At 39.4% G+C, this 17,327-nt stretch overlaps 1 protein-coding gene across 5 annotated transcripts in view; it reads left to right on the top strand.

Moving 5' to 3' along the window:
- The window catches only part of NAV3 (neuron navigator 3), a 415,305-nt gene that overhangs the window by 359,077 nt on the left and 38,901 nt on the right, over window positions 1-17,327 (top strand). For 4 of the 5 annotated variants that reach the window (XM_073327697.1, XM_073327695.1, XM_073327698.1 and 1 more), the window contains 2 exons: window positions 408-611; window positions 4,824-7,600. In XM_073327697.1, coding sequence (XP_073183798.1) covers window positions 408-611; window positions 4,824-4,943 — 324 coding nt within the window. In that variant the 3' untranslated portion in view covers window positions 4,944-7,600. Of the gene's footprint in view, window positions 1-407; window positions 612-4,823; window positions 7,601-17,327 lie in introns of those variants that run through there. The other variant, XM_073327696.1, reaches the window with a different exon arrangement.

Genomic DNA, 17,327 nt, shown 5'->3' with positions numbered 1-17,327 from the left:
CCTTCTTTGCAAGATGCGTGAAAATAATGTCACTTAAAATGGGTTTGTATTTTCAAAGTACCTCGCAAACAACTTCTTGTGATGTTTCTCTCTCCTTTCCCAAAGTTCCACTTCACATTTTATCAAAACTTGTAGCTTCTACTGTTCTCAATTTCTTTTTGTTCTCATTGGGGGTTGTTAGGTGTGGAGCACTTTTGAATATGCAGCCATTTCATTTGGGTGCCTATTGGAAGTGAGCTCTTTTGAGCTTCAGGCCATCGCTGTGGGTGTTGAGCACTTTTGAAAGTTGAGTCTGTGCTGCAAAAGCTATTTAGATGTGTTTGATTTCATTTGTCCGATGTTATAAATAGTAATGTATAGAAAAGCACGCAGTCTAAATAACTAAATGTATTATATCCATAATTTAGATGTATGGTAAAAGAGCACCATGGGAGGATCCCTCAAAGTGGGTAGCAGATACTTACCCATGGAGCTCCGCACCTGTGCAGCATGAATGGCCATCATTACTTCAGTTAAGACCAGAAGACGTTGGGTTTGAGGGTTACGCATCGGCACAAGAAGGAACAACCTCCAAGCACATTCCACAAAGCGACACAGAAGGGGATCCCTTGGTAAGAACAAAGCTTTTTGTTTACCTTTGTAGTCTGTGTTTCAACCTAGCAATCTGAAATATAAAGAATACACCAGTTAACTGGTCCATTATGTATTTAATTTATATCAAAAAGAAGAAGAAAAGCAGGAGAACATAGCAGAATAGAAAGCATCACCCTTATGTTACAATTTTAAAATCTCAGTAATTTCATTGTATGTATTTCCCATCGTCTAGGTCAGGGATCGGCAACCTTTGGCACGCGGCCCCTCAGGGAAATCCGCTGGTGGGCCGGGACGGTTTGTTTACCTGCAGTATCCACAGGTTTGGCTGATTGCAGTTCCCACTGGCCTGGATGTGCTGGCTGCCGCTTCCTGCAGCCATTGGCCTGGAACGGGGAACCACGGCCAGTGGGAGCTGCGATCGGCTGAACCTGTGGATGCTGCAGGTAAACAAACCGTCCCGGCCCACCAGCGGATTTCCCTGATGGGCTGCGTGCCAAAGGTTGCCGATCCCTGGTCTAGGTGCTTGCATGACCCTCATCATTATACTAGCTGAACACTTCACACACATTAATCAATTGACCCTCAAAACACCCTGTATAGTTGCAAAAAGAAAAGGAGTACTTGTGGCACCTTAGAGACTAACCAATTTATTTGAGCATAAGCTTTCGTGAGCTACAGCTCACTTCATCGGATGCATACTGTGGAAAGTGTAGAAGATCTCTTTTACACACACAAAGCATGAAAAAATACCTCCCCCCACCCCACTCTCCTGCTGGTAATAGCTTATCTAAAGTGATCACTCTCTTTACAATGTGTATGATAATCAAGTTGGGCCATTTCCAGCACAAATCCAGGTTTTCTCCCCCCCCACAAACCCACTCTCCTGTTAGTAATAGCTTATCTAAAGTGATCACTCTCCTTACAATGTGTATGATAATCAAGGTACCTTGCATAATGACTTAGCCACATAAACACCACCCTATACCGGAAACCTACTGACCGCTATTCCTACCTACATGCCTCCAGCTTTCACCCTGACCACACCACACAATCCATTGTCTACAGCCAAGCTCTGCGATACAACCGCATTTGCTCCAACCCCTCAGACAGAGACAAACACCTACAAGATCTCTATCAAGCATTCTTACAACTACAATACCCACCTGCGGAAGTGAAGAAACAGATTGATAGAGCCAGAAGAGTTCCCAGAAGTCACCTACTACAGGACAGGCCTAACAAAGAAAATAACAGAACGCCACTAGCCAACACCTTCAGCTCCCAACTAAAACCCCTCCAACGCATTATTAAGCATCTACAACCTATCCTGAAGGATGACCCAACACTCTCACAAATCTTGGGAGACAGGCCAGTCCTTGCCTACAGACAGCCCCCCAACCTGAAGCAAATACTCACCAGCAACCACATACCACACAACAGAACCACTAACCCAGGAACCTATCCTTGCAACAAAGCCCGTTGCCAACTGTGCCCACATATCTATTCAGGGGACACCATCACAGGGCCTAATAACATCAGCCACACTATCAGAGGCTCGTTCACCTGCACATCCACCAATGTGATATATGCCATCGTGTGCCAGCAATGCCCCTCTGCATTGTACATTGGTCAAACTGGACAGTCTCTACGTAAAAGAATAAAAGGACACAAATCAGATGTCAAGAATTATAACATTCATAAACCAGTTGGAGAACACTTCACTCTCTCTGATCACGCGATTACAGACATGAAAGTTGCGATATTACAACAAAAAAACTTCAGAAAAACCAGACTCCAGCGAGAGACTGCTGAATTGGAATTCATTTGCAAATTGGATACAATTAACTTAGGCTTGAATAGAGACTGGGAGTGGCTAAGTCATTATGCAAGGTAACCTATTTCCCCTTGTTTTTTCCTCCCCCCCTGACGTTCTTGTTAAACCCTGGATTTGTGCTGGAAATGGTCCACCTTGATTATCATACACATTGTAAGGAGGGTGATCACTTTAGATATGCTATTACCAGCAGGAGGGTGGGGTGGGGGGAGGTATTTTTTCATGCTTTGTGTGTATAAAAAGATCTTCTACACTTTCCACTGCATGCATCCGATGAAGTGAGCTGTAGCTCACGAAAGCTTATGCTCAAATAAATTGGTTAGTCTCTAAGGTGCCACAAGTCCTCCTTTTCTTTTTGCGAATACAGACTAACACGGCTGCTACTCTGAAACCTGTATAGTTGGTACATATTACCTCCATTTTACAGATGGGGAACTGAGAAACTGAGATTAAGTGACTTACCAAGGTCTCACACACACAGTAGCAGAACAGGGAATTGAACATCCTTCTTCCCATTCATAGGAATATCTCAGAATAACTTCTTATTGCATCATTGCTTACTATATCGGGGGGAAAAGTCAGTCAAAATCATTACAAAACAAAACATGTAATGCATTATTTTATTTGCCCATTTAATATGCCCAAGGATGTTTGGATTTACTATTATGTCCCTTGCTAAAGGTATACTATATCAGCCCGACTAAAGTCCTATTATTTTATAAATCTCACTCGGTAGACTGCGTTTGTTATCATCCATAATTTAAATATAGAGAACCCCACTGCACCTATGGTGGGGGTGGTATTCTGAAAAATGGAGAAAGCCCAAAGAAAAGGGACCTTCTCTGAAGAAAATGCTCCGAAGTAAATTGGCACTAAAGAAATTACTCCTGAGTCCCCACAAGTGCTCAGGGCGCTCATCTCCCAGAAATCAGACCATGAATCTCCAGATAATGTGAGGAATTAGCCTGTATGACCCACTGTTTCCCACCTGACAAATATAGGAGTGGTCCTTTAGCCCTTTAGGATTTGCAGTGTGAGTGAATCTCCTAGCCACTCTCCCAGCCCATTCACTATCCCTTCCACATTGCAGTGTGCAGAAATGGCTAAGACTCCTCCATTGTAGTGCAGAAGTAGTGTCCCACCATAATGAATCTTTGCTGTCTGGACCCTCTCCCATCCCCCATGTAGCAAAAGCGTAGCATCTTCACTGCATTTAGGCTTGGACCTGCATGCGTGAAGCCAATGGGAGGGTTGATACTGACTTCAGTGGTGATGAATCAGGTCCATTGACCCTGTATGAGATAACAAGGCATTTCAGAATTTGTCTCATACATAGAATGTAACACGCACGCACACACATCAGTATTTGTCTCATACATAGGGTATATAACACGCACATTGAATTTGGAGCTTAAAGCTGCTTCGTAGTATCCCCAGTACAATGTTCAAAGCTTATAGAATTATCTGTGAATGGTTTAGCTATGAAGTATAGGACATTCAAGGATTCCTAAGCAAACTTGAAAAGGGTTCACACAAATAAAATACCTTCCCTCTTCTTACCTTTCATTGCATGTTTTTTTGTTACAAGGAACCTGAACTGTTCACCTAAAATGTGGCACTGTCTTAAAATTAGGTTAATGTTTTTCAGTGCTCTGAGAACTTTGGCATGAGTGCTGCTTTATAAATAAAATTATCGTCATTATACTGAGTTTGTCGCCAAGAATCTGAGCAATTTTCTCAGGCAGGCGTTGGCTTCTGAATGTTTATCAAATGCACTACAGGCTCCAATAATACCCAAATGAATTATGTTATGCTTCCCCTTTCCTCAGGACTATGGTCTGCTGTTTTCTGTTACTGTTCCTTTTGCTGAGGTCAGCTCTTGAGCAGCAGATGGTGCTCTTGTATGTAGCAGCTGGCTACAGTCCACCTCCCGACACACTCTCTCTCTCTCTGAGAGGGTGTGTGTGTGTTCGTGTGATCATGTTTGCAGTTGCTTTTCCAATTTATTCTGCCTACATTAGCCAAAACATTATTGGAGGCTTGACTGTCTCCAAATACGGGCCCAGATGTCCAGCTGTGATACTGTTTCCTTTGCCTGTCTGTGTTGCAGCTGCAGCCATTCACACCGCTGAATTGTAGAGTTATTAGGCAGCGCTCTTATATCCCTATGGCTTATTAGACCTTTACCACTCTGTGGTATTTATTTAAAGCACAGAAGGCTGGGCAAGGGGTGGCAGCCACTGATATTTTGCCCATTCCAAAATCATTTTGCCCTTTCTCTCACTCTGGGTACCAGCACACTGCATACACCAGAATCGTTTAATTAATTTTTGATGTAGCCCCTGCTGCATTAAATGCTACAGTGATTACATAAACATTTCCTTACCTCCTTTCTCAGATGAATATGCTAATGCGGCTCCAAGAAGCAGCAAATTACTCGAGTGCGCAAAGCTGTGACAGTGATAGCACCAGCCACCATGATGACATTTTGGATTCCTCTCTTGAATCAACTCTCTAGAGGGGACGAACCTTGGTAGGGGATTATAGTAAAATCTATTGCCGCTGACTACTGCCAGGATTAAAGCAGCACACTGAGGTCCCTGAACAAGGGTGGTGTGTTGTAGGTAGGCAGGAGGCTTAACTCTGCAAAGTCAGGAATTAAAATCTTAAGTGGAAAGCTTGAATTTGTTTAATTTCAAGGCATTTCAATATCAGTGGAGCCAAGTAAGACTCCATTAATCAACTGGAAAGGGCCCTAAATGGAGGGCAACTAAGCAGATTGCACATGTGTTAGCCAAACTGGAACCTTTTTTTTTGTTTTTCCTCTCTCTCTCTCTCTCTTTAAAAGTTTACAGTGAAAACTTTGTTTTTTCCTTTACTTTTCTCTGAGGTGCTGCGTTAGCAATGCAGTCTTCTGATCCTCTTCTGATCCTCTGTTGTGCCACATGGTGCTGGTCACAGGACTACAGTAGTGTTTGTCGTACACTACTGCCCATTCCAAAATGAATCAAAGATGATGATAGTAACTCAATAAGCACAAACAGTATTGTGCTATCACCAGAAAACACTACTGTGATATGCTGGATAAGTGCCAATTTAATTCTTAATTGCCATGGTCACAGTGACTCTCCATGAAGTTTTTAGTGTACAAGTCACCGATTTTATAAAGTTGTTTTTACCACAAAGGTCTTTTTTAACCACCTGCCCACTCCTTTACAGTTTTATACCAATTATTAACCAACACTGACTAAAGGCTTTTTAGGGCTTCATTTGTTTGAGCCTTTTCAGTGGAAGAAGGAACATTTCCTATGGTGCTGTTTCACTGCCTTAAAACAGATTTCTAGAACAGTTTTACAGTTGGTTTAATTCCTAAACCATTGGTAATTTACACTGTTTTTTTTTTCATTTACTAACAAAATAACGTCAGTTAACACAGTAGCCTCATATCTGTATATCATGATTTTTTAAGAAATGGATAGGAGAAAGAACAGTTGCTATATAGTATTTTTATCTTGTGAATAGATTGCTCTGCCTACCCTAGGAAATATACAAGAAACCCAGAACCCACTTCCACTATCACCTAAAAGCTGAGAAAGCTGACCCAGGTCCATTCAGTCCTGTGGAATGGAGTTTTTGAAGGATAGATGTTTCGAATTCTTATCCAGCAGAGCTGGATGCACTTGATGCAGCATGAGCACAAATATTTGTTTATTTTTTTTCTTTTTCTAATTTTAAGCATGTTGTTTTGATTGCTATTGTTGTACATGAAAAAAAAATTAACAGCATTAAAGAACACTGAAGCAGTGATGTCCACTGTGGAAGAGGAAGAGTTTATACTGTAAAAGTGGGTTGGTTTTGCACAGTCTACTGGGTGGGTATTGTAAATATAAAAAGCCTTGCACAAATCAAAACAAACAAACAAGAAATTGTATTTTATCCTGTTGGTGTTAAGAGATGTTACACTTGCTGAGATTTCCTCAATGTTGCAAACAAAGACAGAATGCAAACCTTAAAAGCTGTTTTTAACCTCGTGTGTTTGTCCTGTATTTACAGTTGCTATGACTATGCAGGAGCTATCAATGCTAGAGTGAGCATGTTTCAATTTGTATTTTAAGCCAATACCTTTTGGGGGGCAAAAATGAAATTTGAAGTGCATCTGTCATGGCAGGCTACAAACAGATTGCATGAAAACTTATCAGAATAATTGGAAAAGCTATTGCCACAAGAAATAACTGGATAAAATAATTTAAAAAAAAGAATCCAAGGGCTATGGCATTGTGTATCCATACTGTACACTTACGTGGATGTTACCTTCAGGATGTGTAATTGGTGCTACTAACTCTTTGTGGCCACCCTGTGGTCATTTGCTGTAAAACAAAGACAAAGAAATCAATAGGAGTACTAGTGGCACCTTAGAGACTAACCAATTTATTCGAGCATAAGCTTTCATGAGCTACAGCTCACTGAGCTGTGGCTCACGAAAGCTTGTGCTCAAATAAATTGGTTAGTCTCTAAGGTGCCACAAGTACTCCTTTTCTTTTTGCAAATACAGACTAACACGGCTGCTAGTCTGAAAGAAATCAATGCAGTTTTCAATGGCACTGAGCTGCATCAGTGAATCTAGCAGTCCCTACACGGTGCTATTGCCCTAGTACAAACTCTAATTGATTTTATGCATGTAGAATGTAGTCAGACTGATGTGGAGCCCCAAAAGTTAGATCAGTTTCTATTGTAAAACGTCAGCACATGTATCTGAGAGCTGACTAAAAAACCAGCTGCTCTTTGTTATATATGTGTTCTGAACAAATTTGCAAATCGTTTCCTTCCATTTTTGACACAAACACACACAATATTACCATATACAAAACTTCCTGCAATACATCTCAGTGAGTCCACCTAGTTTACAACTTAAAAATTGTTTGTGAAACATTTGTCTGTATACATTTTATATTTTGTACATTTTTTGATGTAACATATCATGTAAATAGACAGAAACAGTGAAATAAATCATCTGAAAAGTTTTGTAGTCTTTGTAAAGCCCTAATAATAAGTATTTGGTGTCATCGGACTTAACTGGATGATGTATTTTTATTGGTTTATTGTTCCTCTAGCTTGTAAACCAGCTTGCATATATTTTTTTGCAGGTGTGCGCACTGTATCTGTCTAAATTATTACTTTGTCATTAAAGTGGAATTATTTATTGAAAGTGCAGTCTGGTGTCTTTGCAATCAGGAACACTGAATGATTGGGTGGTATTTCAAAGGTAAAACATGTAAACAAAATGGCAAATGGAAGGAATTAATTTTCTATATATACTGCATAACTAATCTTTATAAGAACGAAAGCGTGTATTCTCTCTAGTTCCAGTGATCCTTTTGCTGCTTTTGAATGACAACTTCCAGGCAGAACTGCAAAACAGAGTGGCTAAGTAGTTTAGGAAAAATCTAAGGGCCTCATTCTCGATTCCACCAGTTTTATTCAAGTGCAACACTACTGGTTTCACCCATGTAAAATTGTTCCTATCGTATATAAGATTTTAGGGTTACATCCTCGGCAAGTATAAATCACTGTAGTTTCATTGAAGTCAGTGATGGTCAGTGAAAGTCCATTATATTTTAATTCTCATAGAATCATAGATTTTAAGGCCAAAAGGGACCATTGTGATGATCTAACCTGGTCTTCGTTATAACCCAGGCAACAGAACCTCACCTAATAATTTCTGCATCAGGGCCATAACTTCTATTTGAGCTATAACATATCTTTTAGAAAGACATCCAGTTTGATATAAAACTTCAAGTGATGGAGAATCCACCATAGCCCCAGATACGTTGTTCCAATGGTTAATTACTATTAAAAAATGTGCGCTTTGTTGCTAGTCTGAATTGTGTAACTTCAGCTTCTAACCATTAGACCTCATTATGCCTTTTTTTGTTAGATTAAAGAGCAACCTACTATCAGAATTTTTTTCCACATTTATCATGATCGTCATCTCTTAACTTCCTCTTGGATAAATTGAATAGATTAAGCTTCTTTTGTGTGTCACTATAAAACAGGGGCGGGCAAACTTTTTGGCCTGAGGGCCACATCTGGGTGGACAAATTGCTTGCAGGGCCATGAATGTAGGCCAGGGGCAGGGGGTTGGGGTGTGGGAGGGAGTGCAAGGTGTGGCAGGGGGTGCTGTGTGCAGGAAGGGGCTCAGGGCAAGGGGGTTGGGGCAGAGGAAGGGGTGCAGCAATTTTTTCTGTTACCTGCAAATTGTACCAGCAATAATTCTGTATTTTCCTCCAGCACTTTGATAAAGATATTGAATAGCATTTGGCAAAGAACAGAATCCTGCTGGACCCCACCTGGAACACACCAGATGATTCCCCATTTACAATTACTTTTTGAGATCTATCAGTTAACCAGTTTTTAATCCATTTAATATTGAACTGACTATCAGAATGTCATGTGGGACTAACTCAAATGCCTTATAGATGTCTAAATAGATATAACAACATGGGTATATAATAAATGTTGTCATAAAATTCAAGGTAGATGCTAATTTGAAAAGTCAAACCAGTTTTTACATGTAAGACAACAACTGTTTGATGTAATTTAACCTTGCACGTTTCTAAGAAGAAATGTGAAATTCTGAGAACTAGGGTGCAACATAGGAAAATTCTCCTTAATAGGGATGTATTTTTTCCAAGGTGAACTCTCACAAACTTTAACTTCCCCACTGTCTCCAAAACTGCCAGAGTGGTATAAAAGGGCATGCATGTAAGTGAGAACTTAATCCCTCATCCAATCTAGAAATTTTAAATTCATTTGCTGCCAAAACAAAATGAAAACGCTTAATTACACTTCAAGCCTATAAACAACAATATATTGTAAAAAGGAAATATAACTGTTGCAAGTTATCCCACATACATGAGCTAAGGGAACATACTACCATATTTAATTACCAAACTGTGTGTGTACAGTGCATCAATTTATCTCCTTATTAGCATTTATCTGGAGAGCTGACTGATGAATCCCTCTAGTCCAGTGACAGAGATTTTTAGACAACAGTTTCTGAGCTAATGGTATAGTATTCCCAGCTAAGTACTAGTGTAATTGGTTCTGCCTATCAAAACTACTGTTTATGCTATTATTAAATAAACATAGTGTTTCTCAGCATGCACTTTTTTTTTGATAACTGAATAATGGCACACAAATTAAATGCTACCAGTGAGTTAGTCCATGCTACAGCTGCAGATGCACTTTCAGGAGACAAATGTTCTTCTATGGAATAATACCTGCAGCAGAAAATGGACTCTGTCATAAAAGATAAATTAACTAAGGCCTAGACTATGTGACCCCCTTTCTGCACTAAATTGCATTTTCCTTGTTCTTAATTCAACTACAATCTTAAATAAACACTGATAAATAGCAATGAGTGATCACATTGTTGCTAAAAGCTGGACTTTACTGCACTCAAGTTTCATAAATGAAATAATACTTTGACTGCCTTTTGTCTGTACAGGTACTTGTTTTGTGAATACTTCTTTATTAAGTCAGACTTTATAATTTAGAAAAAGAAAAGTACAGACAGGGAAATGAAACATCAGAAAAACAAGGTGAGTGGTAAATGCCAAGAACTAAAATGGATTCGTATGGTGACATATAACCAATAAGAATGACTTTATTGTGCCATCCTACATGGATGGACTCTGAGAGAACAAAGAAATAGACACCAGAACAACTATTAGCTGTACAAGAAAATCACAAGTAAAGAAAAGGCCCACTTAGCCCAAGTTAACTGTGTCTCAGCATTTACATTTCAATTCAACCAATATCTACAAGAAATCCTATGTTCTCTGCCGTGTAGGAAGCCCACTTAAAGGGCCCTCCATGTACCAAGTTTAAAAATGACTAAGATTTGCAACAAAAATAGTGGAGGACAAATCTAGAAATTATGTGAGGTTAAGTTACTGGACATAGGTTACTGCTGTTATTACAGTGCCAACAATGTCACAAGCACTTTATAATGTACCCTATAGCTTTACAATCTCAGGAACATTTCTGATATCAATGAATTATCATATTAAGCTGTAAAATAATATGGTTTGTTTGGGACATGCTTAAGTCCTCGATTCAGTAACCCATCCCTATTCAGCAAAACACTTAACCATGAGGTAAACTTTAAACACATGTTCAAGGCCCATTGACTTTAACAGAATTTAAGCAGGTGCTTAAAATTAAGGAAATGCTTAAGTGCTTTGCTGGACTGGGACCTACATTGAGATTTCTCAAAGGAGTGAAGTTACTTGGAACCATCAGGGAAGAGTCAAAGTGGGATGGCTGGCAGAGCCAGCCAAAAGAGCTAGAGATCTCTCAATCAGACAAGGCAGCTGCTGGAGAGGGAAGCATTATAGATTTTGCACAAGTTATCTGATCATTAAAATTTTGTAATAAACAAATGAAATTCCAGTCTCAGTTATTCCATAGATATTTTTAGACCACTTTAAGAATCAGGCGCAATTGAGAGATAAACCTTACTAAGAACTCAGTCTCCAATTACTTTTTCCATTTATTCTGCTAGAATATTACACCTGGAATTTTAAAGAAAGAATTGTGCATATTTTCTGCAGATTAATAGAGCCATCCACTTTTTTGATTCTTAATTAAGTTGTTCTGAGTCCTGGGGAAAATGCCAAATGCCTAACTCATGTTGCAGAGAGTGCTGGCATGTTATCTGGAGAGTGCTATGCAATCCTTCATCATTACAAATGTTTTACTTTTCTTTATTTCTATTTCGACAAGCAAAGCCTATTGTTACACATTTTAAATATATAGTTCTGTCCGTCTATGTACCTGTGAGTAAACCAGTACTTCTGAATACTTCTTTAAGAACATTTTAACAGAAGAATACCCTTGATGTAAAACCAAGTTCAAACTTTAGACTAACATTTCCTCTATATTTCATATCACAAATCTAAACAAATACAATTTTAGAATAACTATTAAAAATGATATTGCAACAATTAATATTCCACAATCTGAGGCTGACGGACTAAGTCATTCCTTCATCTAAACTCCTGATTCTATCAAGTTTACAAAATAAATGCTTGCAAATCCTTTACAGGTACATAAATCATCTTGAAGTAAAAAGAAAAGGAGTACTAGTGGCACCTTAGAGACTAACCAATTTATTTGAAAATGAGCTTTCATGAGCTACAGCTCACTTCATCGGATGCATTCAGTGGAAAATACAGTGAGGAGATTTATATACACAAAGAACATGAAACAATGGGTGTTACCAGACACACTGTAAAGAGAGTGATCACTTAAGATGAGCTATTACCAGCAGGAGAGCCGGGGGTGGGGGGAGAAAACCGTTTGTCGTGATAACCAAGGTGGGCCATTTCCAGCAGTTGACAAGAAAGTCTGAGGAACAGTGGGGGGTGGGGGAGGAAATAAACATGGGGAAATAGTTTTACTTTGTAAAAAGAAAAGGAGTACTTGTGGCACCTTAGAGACTAACCAATTTCTTTGAGCATAAGCTTTCGTGAGCTACAGCTCACTTCATCGGATGCATACTGTGGACAGCTGTAGCTCACGAAAGCTTATGCTCAAAGAAATTGGTTAGTCTCTAAGGTGCCACAAGTACTCCTTTTCTTTTTGCGAATACAGACTAACATGTCTGTTACTCTGAAACCAGTTTTACTTTGTGTAATGACACATCCACTCCCAGTCTCTATTCAAGCCTAAGTTAATTGTATCCAGTTTGCAAATTAATTCCAATTCAGCAGTCTCTCGTTGGAGTCTGTTTTTGAAGTCACCTACTACAGGACAGGCCCAACAAAGATAATAACAGAACGCCACTAGCTATCACCTTCAGCCCCCAACTAAAACTTCTCCAACTTAACATCAAGAATCTACAACCTATCCTGAAGGATGACCCAACACTCTCGCAGATCTTAGGAGACAGGCCAGTCCTTGCCTACAGACAGCCCCCCAACCTGAAGCAAATATTCACCAGCAACCACACACCACACAACAGAACCACTAACCCAGGATCCTATCCTTGCAACAAAGCCCGTTGCCAACTGTGTCCACATATCTATTCAGGGGACACCATCATAGGGCCTAATCACATCAGCCACACTATCAGAGGCTCGTTCACCTGCACATCTACCAATGTGATATATGCCATCATGTGCCAGCAATGCCCCTCTGCCATGTACATTGGTCAAACTGGACAGTCTCTATGTAAAAGAATAAATGGACACAAATCAGATGTCAAGAATTATAACATTCATAAACCAGCCGGAGAACACTTCAATCTCTCCGGTCACTCGATTTCAGACCTAAAGGTCGCAATATTAGAACAAAAAGACTTCAAAAACAGACGCCAACAAGAGACTGCTGAATTGGAATTAATTTGCAAACTGGATACAATTAACTTAGGCTTGAATAGAGACTGGGAGTGGATGTGTCATTACACAAAGTAAAACTATTTCCCCATGTTTATTTCCCCCACCCTCCCACTGCTCCTCGGACATTCCTGTTAACTGCTGGAAATGGCCCACCTTGATTATCACTACAAAAGGTCCCCCCCCACTCTCCTGCTGGTAATAGCTCATCTTAAGTGATCACTCTCCTTACAGATGACATGATAACACCATTTTTTCATGTTCTGTGTGTATATATGGTTAGTCTCTAAATTGCCACTAGTACTCCTTTTCTTTTTGCGAATACAGAGTAACACGGCTGCTACTCTGTGATCTTGAAGTAAGTTGCTTGTTTTACAAATTGTTTTGTAACATGAATTGATTTTATTGTGCACTCTGATCGAATTTGCATTTAAATCATTCTTCTTTTATTAATTTTTAATTGCTTTTCTCAGGTAAATAATTTCATTCACCATGAAGGAAAAGGCCAAAATTAAAAGTTTCATAAACTAAGCAAAGCTATTAACATTTCACTCCCCCACGACTAATGGACTCAACATTCTTTGTAACCTCTTAAATAAGTGCTGAGTTGCCCTACAGACATAGTAATTAAGAAAATTAAAATTAGTGTCTTCATGAATTCATTGGATTAAGGTCCCCATTCAAGAAAATTGAGACAGCATTTAAATACATGATTAAGCCCCAAGGAAAATGAAAAAAGAACAGGAGTACTTGTGGCACCTTAGAGACTAACAGATTTATTAGAGCATAAGCTTTCATGGGCTACAGCATAGAATGGAACATATAGTAAGAAGATACGTACATACATACAGAGAAGGTGGAAGTTGCCATACAAAGTGTAAGAGGCTAATTAGTTAAGATGAGCTATTATTAGCAGGAGAAAAAACTTTTGTAGTGATAATCAAGATGGCCCATTTAGACATTTGACAAGAAGGTGTGAGGATACTTAACATAGGGAAATAGATTCAATATGTGTAATGACCCAGCCACTCCCAGTCTCTATTCAAACCCAAGTTAATGGTATCTAGTTTGCATATTAATTCAAGCTCAGCAGTTTTTCCTTGGAATCTGTTTTTGAAGCTTTTCTGTTGCAAAATTGCCACTCTTAAGTCTTTTACTGAGTGGCCAGAGAGGATGAAATTTTTGAATGTTATGATTGCTGATGTCAGATTTGTGTCCATTTATTCTTTTGCGTAAAGACTGTCTGGTTTGGCCAATGTACATGGCAGAGGGGCACTGCTGGCACATGATGGCATATATCACATTGGTAGATGTGCAGGTGAACAAGCCTGTCAAGGTTCCTCCCCCACTTTGAACTCTAGGGTACAGATGTGGGGACCTGCATGAAAACCTCTTAAGCTTACTTTCACCAGCTTAGGTTAAAGCTTCCCCAAGGTAGAAATTAATTTTATCCTTTGTCCCTGGATCTCCACTGCCACCACCAAACTCTAACTGGGTTTACTGGGAAACATAGTTTGGACACGTCTTTCCCCCCAAAATCCTCCCAACCCTTGCACCCCACTTCCTGGGGAAAGTTTGGTAAAAATCCTCACCAATTTGCATAGGTGACCACAGTCCCAAACCCTTGGATCTGAGAACAATGAAAAAGCATTCAGTTTTCTTACAAGAAGACTTTTAATAGAAGTAAAGAAATCCCCTCTGTAAATTCAGGATGGTAGATACCTTACAGGGTAATTAGATTCAAAACATAGAGAATCCCTCTAGGCAAAACCTTAAGTTACAAAAAAGACACACAGACAGGAATAGTCATTCTATTCAGCACAGTTCCTTTCTCAGCCATTTAAAGAAATCATAATCTTATGCATACCTAGCTAGATTACTTACTAAAAGTTCTAAGACTCCCTTCCTGTTCTAACCCCGGCAAAAGCAGCATACAGACAGACACAGACCCTTTGTTTCTCTCCCTCCTCCCAACTTTTGAATGTATCTTGTCTCCTCATTGGTCATTTTGGTCAGGTGCTAGCGAGGTTATTTTTAGCTTCTTAACCCTTTACAGGTGAGAGGATTTTTCCTCCAGCCAGGAGGGATTTTAAAGGGGTTTACCCTTCCCTTTATATTTATGACAAAGCCCCTGATGGTGTGGCTGATGTGATTAGGTCCTATGATGGTGTAGTGAACTTAACCTTAGACACATCCTTACATCTTGAATATAAGGATAGAGTTAGGCATAGGATGACGTGTCTTCCCAAGTCCCGTAATATTTACTCAGCCAAACCTCTCACTGATGGGAATAGGCAAGATGGCAGGATTTGACCCGCAGGGGTTTTTTTTGAGAGAGATCTTACATCCAGGAATTTTAATTTAATTGAACACTCAGGCACCGATTTCACCAGATCCTATACTGCTAATTCAGATATATCCTCTGAAGTCAGCTAAAAACCTCAGGCTATGCTATTAATCCAGCTGGATAACAGGCCTCTCACTATGCAGCAGTGGAGGTGGTAGCAATAAAATGTTATAAATTCCTGTGTGTAGTTACAGAGCAAGAGGTTACTTTTACCAGGAAAAATACAGATAAATGGTAGCATACATTACAGGGTACTCTGAAAGAAAGTTTTCATAGTAGGAGAACATGTGTGTGGTTCCATTGTTTGTCAGCCACTGCTGTATATCAGAATGGTACGAGTACTAGTATTGATAGGTCATTGTAATTACATAAGCCATAATTTTGTGGGGCTTCTGAAGTGGCTATTTCTAACGGATGTGAAACATAAATGAACGGCTGAGGTGATGGGCCAGAACGAGAGCATTGCTTCAGCAATAGCTGATAGTAAAGTATGCATCAAGGGCCATATCGTGCCATTGATTTAAGCAGAACTCCCTGATGTAAAGGAGAGCGCTGATTAAATATCAGTGGCACAATATGGCAAGGAGGATTCTGCAGCTGGCCTCACCATCACCTCCAGCTGCCCACCAAAATGCTAGGTTCCTTTATTGTTCTAAAATGTTGACTTTTGCATAGCCAGCGTTTTGATCAAATTTCCCATGGCCCAAGCTGTGGGAGAAAAGCTTTCTACCCAGCACATCTTGAAAGTGAACAAGAGCCCTACTGGCATTTTGAATGGAAATTAGAAACAGTCAAGTTACTATAGTGATGTTTGATAAGTAACTGTTCATGTTCAGCAAACACAGAAAGTACTTTCAGGAGCTGTCAATGACATAATATATGATTTTTTAGCACTTGTAGAGCTCTTTTTATGCAGGTCTCAAAGCAGTTTACAAAACTGAGTAAGCTTTATGGTAAGGATTGAATAGGACCGTAACATTATTAAAGTCAGTAGAGTGTACATAGCATCCTAAGGACATTTTAATGTATAAGCCTGTGTGTTCAAGATGTTTCTAATATGTGAAAGCTTCTAGGGTGGATTGGCATTTCTCTTATAACCAGCCCTTTGGGGGCAAATAATATATCACGAGTCAATTTCAATGTAAGCTGTCAGCAGGTTAATTTTTTTTTTTAACATCAACAACAACAACAAAATCCTAAAGGTCACATAAGCCATTTAGAGAGAAATGATACAGTTTGATGATGATACAGATAATGAACAGTTTGTTGTCTATGTTTGAGGATGGAGGCGAGGAGAAGGCATTAGATTTTTGGCATCAAAGATGAGCAGATTTTGAGAGGTTAAGAGATGAAATTTATATCAGCTCTTATCAACCAGCGTGTTACAAAAATAGCCATGTTTAAATATAGGTGTGAAATAAGTTTGTGTTACTGCACATACTTCTTTTGTTGGCCTGTGTAGATAGAAAAAAAATCCTAAAATGACTGTGCCACAAACACATTTAAACATGGTTATTTTCGTAATGTGATCAGTACGCTGAGCTCCTGAACCATGGCTCCTAGGTAGCTTAAGATATCAGTGATTGAGCTGGAAATGACGGCTAGCATCTTATTTTGAGCAGATGGTAGAAAGGGTAGCTGCTTTCTAAAAGAAGGACTATGGCTTTTCTGTGCAAGTGCTCAGAACTATATGGGGGGTGGGAGGAGGCATGTCTAGGGATGGTTTGAAAAATAGGAATGATATGACATGAAAAATTTCAAATGAAATTGAGCATGTTGTCTCAAAATTTTCATAGCATTTTTCTATTTTTTCATCAATATGGTTTGAAATGAAAACCAGCAGATAAAGAAAGGGTTTTTGGATAAATTGTCTTGTTTTAAACTGACTCAGGGTCTTTTTCCTGATCCAGAAAATGGACAGGACCCTTGGTCCCTGGAGGGCCCAATCCTTAGGGTACGGTGGGAAGGACTGAGCCTGCCAGGTTTGGAATTAATGATGGTAAGTGATTAGCATATGTGTGGGTTCTTCCATTGTTTTTAATACTGTGTTCTCTGTAATGCTTTTTTACTTTAAGAATAAAGTAGGTTTACTTAGAAAGTGCTCCATTGTAACTTATAACTGTTGACAATCGCTCTGTTTTCAGTCTCTGAAGAG

This window comes from Lepidochelys kempii, chromosome 1, assembly GCF_965140265.1.
Source record: "Lepidochelys kempii isolate rLepKem1 chromosome 1, rLepKem1.hap2, whole genome shotgun sequence".
Classification (NCBI taxonomy): domain Eukaryota; kingdom Metazoa; phylum Chordata; order Testudines; family Cheloniidae; genus Lepidochelys; species Lepidochelys kempii.
Note: the sequence above shows the minus strand (reverse complement) of the source record. Positions and strands in the feature narration are given on the sequence as shown.